This window comes from Rhinoraja longicauda, chromosome 5, assembly GCF_053455715.1.
Source record: "Rhinoraja longicauda isolate Sanriku21f chromosome 5, sRhiLon1.1, whole genome shotgun sequence".
Lineage (NCBI taxonomy): Eukaryota > Metazoa > Chordata > Chondrichthyes > Rajiformes > Arhynchobatidae > Rhinoraja > Rhinoraja longicauda.
Window position 1 is genome coordinate 15840367 of NC_135957.1, and position 8026 is coordinate 15848392.

General features: G+C 45.3%; 1 protein-coding gene across 1 annotated transcript; it reads left to right on the forward strand.

The window, feature by feature from the left end:
* Window positions 1-216: 216 nt before the first annotated feature.
* On the forward strand, window positions 217-6542 carry mrps25 (mitochondrial ribosomal protein S25). Its single transcript, XM_078398966.1, has 4 exons — window positions 217-402; window positions 2456-2562; window positions 4948-5035; window positions 6231-6542. Exons 1-4 carry the CDS (start codon window positions 269-271, stop codon window positions 6421-6423), a joined length of 522 nt encoding a protein of 173 aa, XP_078255092.1. The 5' UTR covers window positions 217-268; the 3' UTR covers window positions 6424-6542.
* Window positions 6543-8026: the final 1484 nt, after the last annotated feature.

An 8026-nucleotide genomic window follows, 5' to 3' on the forward strand; every position in this document is an offset into this window, starting at 1 on the left:
GCAAATGTAAAAATTGTCCCTAGTGGGTGTAGGATAGTGTGAATCGCGGGGCGGGGTGGGCCGAAGGGCCTGTATCTCTAAATCTAAACTTCAGCCGGGCATCGTGCGCAGGCGCGGGGAGGCAGGGGCCGGCGGTGAGGCGAGTGGAGGCGCGGGGCCGGCGAGTGGAGGGCGGGGCCGAGGGGAAGGCGAGGGGAGGCGGGGCCGGCGAGGCCGAGGGGAGGAGCGGAGGCGAGGGGAAGGCGGGGTCGGCGAGGCGAGGCGAGCGATGCCGATGAAAGGCCGCTTCCCGGTCCGCCGGACCCTCGAGTACCTGCGCAGGGGGGCGGTGGCGCTGAAGGACTCGGTGAAGGTGCTGACGGTTAACTACAACACCCACGGGGAGCAGGGTGAAGGAGCACGGTGAGTGAGCAGAGAGCGCTGGCTCTTACTGTGCCGGGGGCGGGGGGGGGGGGGGCGGGGAGAGGGCACACTGTCAAGCAGATCATAACCTCTTGCTGTTTAAAACTCAAACTTCCCTGTATTTTTCCTCCATGTTTCAGTGCGGCCGCGGTACGTAAACGGCGGCTATTTAACCCATCAACTATATACTAGCTCACTAAGCAATCCCCATCCCACCACTAATTTTCCCTGTAAACATGTCTTGCATTCCCATTCATTCTGTCACCCACCCACCAAGGGGCATTTTACGTTGCTCGTTAACTTACCAAAGAACGCATCTTTGGGATATAAAAGGAAAGTGGATAACTTGGGGAAATCCATTAGGTCTCAGGCAGAATGTACAATCTTCACAAAGCCAGTGCCTGATGTCAGGAATGAAACCAGGTCTTTGGAACTGTGAGACACCAGCTCTATTATCTGCATCACTAAGCCACCATCTACTACCTTTTATTCATTAGATCAATGCATTTGTTATCCTCCATTCAGCCTTTGGAAATATTCTAACATTTTGGGTAAGAATCTTTTAAAGGCCAACTCGTTGTTCAGGATCACGGTGTTCCCTTGAGGATAAAAGACCAGGACAGCAAGGTTTGAGAGATGTTGCAACCAGTCATAAAACAAAAGGAAGCACATGCAAGGTTTAGGAAGCTTACCCTTGAGGAATATAAAGGAAGCAGGAAAGAACTGGGAATTAGGAGGGGTAAAAGAGGCCAAGGAATGTTCTTGTCAAGTAAGATTAAGGAGAACTCCAATATGTTTTATGCACATATTCAAAGCAAGAGGATTAGCTAGGGAATGGGTAGGTCTACAAAGGAGAGAAGTTGTGTGAAGGGCACAGAAAATGGGTGTATCAGGTGTCCTATGAATTCAGACCTGGGTTATGCACACTGGTTGAATATGCTCGTCTGGGGACGTGGATAGTATTTTAGACAATAGGAAATAGACAATAGGTGCAGGAGTAGGCCATTCAGCCCTTTGAGCCAGCACCACCATTCAATGTGATCATGGCTGATCATTCTCAATCAGTACCCCGTTCCTGCCTTCTCCCCATATCCCCATAAGAGCTCTATCTAGCTCTCTCTTGAATGCATTCAGAAAATTGGCCTCCACTGCCTTCTGAGGCAGAGAATTCCACAGATTCACAACTTTCTGACTGAAAACATTTTTCCTCATCTTCATTCTAAATGGCCTACCCCTTATTCTTAAACTTAAGAGTCCCCTGGTTCTGGACTCCCCCAACATTGGGAACATGTTTCCTGCCTCTAACGTGTCCAACCCCTTAATATTCTTGTACGTTTCGATAAGTACGTACGTGCAGTTTGTATGGAGTTTGTACATTCTCCCTGTGACTTGCGTGGGTACGTACCTCATCCTTTTAAATTTCAGTGTATACAAGCCTATTTTATCACATTTTATCACATTCCTGATGTGTCTTGTGGATGGTGGAAATATAAATATTAGGAGCATTCTAGATTTTCTGCTGTATGCCTCTGCTGTATAACTTATTAATGCATTGCTAATAGTTTTGGTAACAGGTCCTAACAGTTTTAAATATAAACTCAGAAAATACTGGAAATGTTTTTAACAAGCATTTGTACAGAAAGAAACATTTCCAAAGATTTGTACACAAACACCTCCTTCTCTTGCTGTTTTATTGCCTGCTTTAAAAATGTAGCATTTAATTTGTAGTTCCTCGATTTTCATGGTCTTGTCTTCTGACCAAAGTGTATCAGTTTACTGCATTTCCATATTGAATTGTCTACCTACCACTCGCTGTAAAAAAATACTTCACTTGTACATTTTAAAACTTTTTCCACTTCCAGTATTAACTTACGCCCTCTAGTATTTGGCATTTCTATCTTGGTAAAACTTGGGTTTTTGTGGATTGCTAAAAACAAGAGGCCTGAGCTAATTTAATACTGGAGCCAATGGAAGTTGAGTAAATCTTCAGTTACGTGTATGCTGCAGTGTTGTTAAGCTTATGATGCCAATGTGTTTACATTTTTCTTTTCAGAAAGTTTGTTTTTTTCAACATACCTCAGATCCAGTATCAGAATCCTTGGGTTCAGATTGTTATGTTCAAAAACCAGACTCCATCACCATTTCTTAGGTTTTATTTAGGTAAGTGTTTTTTCCTCTCAAGTTCTAAAGATAGCGATACTACATTAAACCTTTCGATAGACATACTCTCCAAACTAATGCAACGCGATCTTGGTGGGAATGGGAAAAGGGAGGGTTAATGTTGGATAGCTTGGCTGTGTAGTGAACAATGACAGTGCAATCAGTCTTAAATGGCAGTGGGTTATGTGCATGCGTGCATGCATGGAAATAATTTTTGAAAGGTGGGAGAACAACAAAGCTTGGGATGCTTCAGCCAGTTTCACCTGGTGATGAACATGGTTTCTGTGACCTGGATCAGGTTGTTATGGTGCTGGGTAGGGCTGGTATGTTATCACACTGTCTCTGGACTGTCATGAGTTGGTGCTGAAGGACAAAATCTAAGGACGTGCCCTGATGCATTGCCTAGCGGTCACAGTCGTTCCACTGTCAGGAAGGGTCATCAGTGCTTGAGGCCCCATCATCTTGGAGTGAGTGGGGCATATGGGTGAAAGGATGCACTCCCTTGGGGTGAAGCTTTTAGTTTAGTGTAGTGATACAGCGTGGAAACAAGCCCTTCGGTCCACCGAGTCTGCGCTGACCAACGATTACCTGTACACTAGTTCTACACACTAGGGACACTTTACCAAAGTCAATTAACTTACCAACCATGTAGAGCATTGGAATGTGGGAGGAAACCGGAGCACCTGGAGAAAACCCACACAAGTCACAGGGAGAATGTACAAACTCCGTACAAACAGCACCCACGATGAGGATTGAACGCGAGTCTCATGCTGTAAGGCAGCAACTCTACCGCTGTGCCACTGAACTTCCTGGGGGATAATAGATGGGAAGGAGAGGATGCACCTTGTGGTGTGGGAACAAACAGTCCTGGTATCTGTTTATTTTTGTTTTTGATATTAAGGATGGCGTTTCCTGAAGGATATGTAGTGGTGTGGTTCACGATTAGAAGCTAATATTGGAATTGAATGGTGATACAGACCTTGTTAGCCGGGATGTTAATGGTCAGGTTTCCTCAAAAATATGTTCAGGTCAGTTGATACTCGGGGTGGGTTCATTCTATCTTGGGAATAGGGGTATTGCTGCCTCATAGGATGGGTCAGTCATAACGGTTGGGATAGGACTTCATCTGCAGGATGTGAGGAATAACGTCAGCCTCTCCTATAGAGACTAATTGACTAATTGTTTGACTAATCTTCTTGAATTTTTTGAAGAGGTTACCAGGGAAATTGATAAGGGCAAGGCTGTGGATGTTGTCTATATGGACTTCAGTAAGGCATTTGACAAGGTTCCACATGGAAGGTTGATTAAGAAGGTTAAATCGTTGGGTATTAATAGTGAGGTTGCAAGATGGATTCAACAATGGCTGAATGGGAGATACCAGAGGGTAACGGTTGACAATTGTATGTCAGGTTGGAGGCCAGTGTCTAGTGGAGCACCCCAAGGATCTGTGTTGGGTCCACTGTTGTTTGTCATTTACATTAATGATCTGGATGATGGTGTGGCAAATTGGATTAGTAAATATGCAGATGATACTAAGATAGGTGGAGTAGTTGATAGTGAGGTAGATTTTCAAAGTCTACAGAGAGACTTGGGCCTTTTGGAAGGGTGGGGTGAAAGATGGCAGATGGAGTTTATTGCTGATAAGTGTGAGGTGCTGCATTTTGGTAGGACAAATCAAAATAGGACGTACAGGGTAAATGGTAGGGAATTGAGGAATGCAGTGGAACAGAGGGATCTGGGAATAACTGCATTGTTCCCTGAAGGTGGAATCTCATGTGGATAGGGTGGTGAAGAAGGCGTTTGGTATGCTTGCCTTTATAAATCAGAGCATCGAGTATAGAAGTTGGGATGTAATGTTAAAATTGTACAGGGCATTGGTGAGGCCGAATCTGGAGTATGGTGTGCAGTTCTGGTCGCCAAATTATAGGAAGGATGTCGACAAAATGGAGAGGGTACAGAGGAGATTTACTAGAATGTTGCCTGGGTTTCAGCACTTAGGCTACAGAGAGAGGTTGAACAGGTTGGGTCTTTATTCTTTGGAGCGTAGAAGGTTGAGGGGGGACTTGATAGAGGTTTTTAAAATTTTGAGAGGGACGGACAGAGTTGACGTGGGTAGGCTTTTCCCTTTGAGAGTGGGGAAGATTCCAACAAAGGGACATAGCTTCAGAATTGAGGGACAAAGGTTTAGGGGTAACATGAGGGGGAGTGCAGGTAGATGAGACTAGGTCAGGGAGAATGGTCGGCGTGGACTGGTAGGGCCGGACAGGCCTGTTTCCATGCTGTAGTTGTTATATGTTATATATGTTATATAGCAGGAACAGACTGATCCATGAGTTGACTGCATCAGTATAATGTCTAGATTCATGCTTTTGCCATTTTCTCCAGGTGACGGTGAACAAGTTTTGGTTGATGTAGAAGGAAGGAATCACAGAGATATCCTTGAGCATGTCAAGACAATCCTAGGAAAAAGCCAGTAAGACCTTTGTTTTATCCTTTCTTAGATCCATGTTAGATTTATTAAGATATTTTGAGCCTAATTTCTTTACCAAAGGTGTTTCTATAAGTTCACAATATTTACAATTGACTACTTCTATGCCCTCTTGTTATAGACAGCTCTGTGATTGAGCATAGTTTTGCCTTAGCTATGCCACTCTAATGTGTCCCTCTTTCAGATCTCCCTTAGCTCCTCCAAATCCCTCCTCCACGCCAAGAACAAACAAGCCAGCCAACACATTCTCATAACTTAAACCCTCTAACCCAGCCAACATCCTGGTGAATGTCCTCTGTATCCCCTCCGGCACACTCATGTCCCTCTTATGGTGCAGTGACAGTATTTCATTGGTGCATAATCAATGTTTTATAAAGGACCAGAACCTTCCTGCTCCTCTGCCTTCCAAATGACAGCAAGTGTGTTCTTCACCGCCCTCAGGGATAGATGGGCTTGTGCATCAAGATCCCTCTGTTCCTCAGTCTTCCATGCAGCTTTGCCATTAATTGTGGTATGCTTTAAGACTAATAGAGATGGAAAGATCAGGATTACATTTCACTGCCATTGTGCTGATCATTTGTTATTTTTGTGACGTGCAAATTTGCCAATTAAATCACCGGCACTCTTATCCAATTTTTTACAGTGTGTAACAAAAAGCAAGTATCCAAACACACTAATCGCAGACTTACAAATCACAAAAAATACTCTTGCATCACCCTCTGCCATATGTTCCCTTCACCACCCTATCCATTGGTGTTCTTATTTTCAGGGAACTATAGACCAGAGATGAAGAGACAAAAAGTGTGATACAAGGATAGAGGTGTAAATAGTGAAGCTGTTACTCTAATGTTTTTTTTGTTGTAAAACAGTACCTGCAGTTCCTTGTTTATTCATGTACTCAATATGACTCTTCTGAATGAATTGCCTTCCAATTTTACTCTCTCTCCAAATGTACAACACTGTCTTGGCACCAAGCCTGTGGGCAACTTCTCCCTTCACATTTGCCCTCTAACTCTGCACCACTTTATCCTTGCTGCTAAATGGTTGTGCAGTGTAGCATCAATGCAGCTGTTCCACCTGTGCATGGGCTTGCTCGGTGAGGGGCAAGATTCATCAGCAGTGAGCACTCAAATAATGTCATTTCTTCAGTAGACCCTAATAATATCTTATTTTTCCACAGAGAGTTGCAGCATGCAGAAGAACGAGCAAAGAATGTCTATTCCCATCCTGCACATTTTGGATGCAAGAAGTACTGTCTGCGGGAATGCATTTGCGAAGTAGAAGGACAAATTCCCTGCCCAGGATTGGTGCCTTTACCCAAGGAGTTGACTGGGAAATTTCGTGCTGCCCAGCAAATGGAGAAAGCCGTGTAAATAAAGCTTTTATAATAATAATAATAATAATATTCATTTATTGTCATTGCAACGAGTACAACGAAATTAAAAAATAGCCAATCCTGACGGTGCGTACAAACATATATGCAATAAATGCAAAAACAAATAAATACATAAATACAATTAAATACAATTATATTAAGTACAAGATTTTTTAACGGTGTTGCCTAGTGCAAAGGTAGTGTTCAGTTCTCGTATGGCCCTGGGGTAAAAACTGTTCTTAAGTCTGTTTGTTCGGGATTTGATCGACCTGAAACGTCGACCAGAGGGCAGATGAACAAACAGACGGTGGCCGGGGTGGGATGGATCTTTTATTATTTTGCCTGCTCTACTGAGGCAGCGTAGGCTGAACAGGTGCTCCAGGGAGGGCAGTGAGCAGCCGATGATCTTCTGGGCCGTCGTGCTGACCCTCTGAAGGGCCTTCCTGTCCTTTTCTGAGCAGCTGGCATACCATGTGGTTATACAGTGTGCCAGCACACTCTCGATGGAGCAGCGATAGAAGGACAACATGAGCTTCTCCTGCAGGTTGGTTTTCCTGAAGATCCTCAGGAAGTGGAGTCTCTGCTGTGCCTTCTTTACTGTGGTGATGGTGTTGGTAGACCAGGTAAGATCCTCTGCGATGTGCGTACCCAGGAACCTGAAAGCTGGTACCCTTTCCACACAGACCCCATTGATGTAGAGTGGGTTGTAATCTGCACTGGTTTTTCTAAAGTCAATTGTAAGTTCCTTTGTTTTGGAGGAGTTCAGGACCAGATTGTTCACTGAACACCATGCTGCCAGCCTTTGGATTTCATCCCTATAGGCTGTCTCATCTCCTCCTGAGATGAGTCCAACCACAGTCGTGTCATCCGCGAACTTGATGATGGTGTTGGTGGGATGGGTGGGGGCGCAGTCGTGAGTGTAGAGGGAGTAAAGGATGGGGCTCAACACACAGCCCTGTGGTGAGCCGGTGCTCAGTGTAATGGTGGAGGAGAGGTGAGGGCCTATTTTGACGGTCTGGGGGCGGTTGGTCAGGAAGTCCTTGATCCATTGGCAGATGGTTTGGGAAAATCCAAGGTCGGAAAGTTTGGTGACCAGTCTGCTCGGGATGACCGTGTTAAAGGCAGAGCTGAAGTCGAGGAAGAGCATCCTCACATAGCTCCCCTGGTGTTCAAGGTGGGTCAGTGCAGTGTGAAGAGCAGTGTCGATGGCATCCCCTGTAGACCTATTTGCTCTGTAGGCAAACTGGTGTGGGTGGAAGGTGGGTGGGAGGCTGGCTTTGATGTGCTGCAGGACCAGTCTCTCGAAGCACTTTGTGATGACCGGTGTGAGTGCTACCGGACGGTAGTCGTTAAGACCGCTGATGACAGACTTTTTCGGCAGTGGGATGATTGTGGCGGACTTCAGGCAGGGAGGGATGGTGGATTTTAAAAGGGACAGGTTGAAGATTTTTGTGAAGACCTCAGATAATTGGTCTGCACATTCCCTCAGCGCTCTGCCCGTCACACCATCGGGGCCTGCAGCTTTCCTGGGATTCACTGCTCTGAGCACGCGCTTAACATCATACTCCTGCACAGTGAAGGTGTTGCTGTCAGGTGCTGGA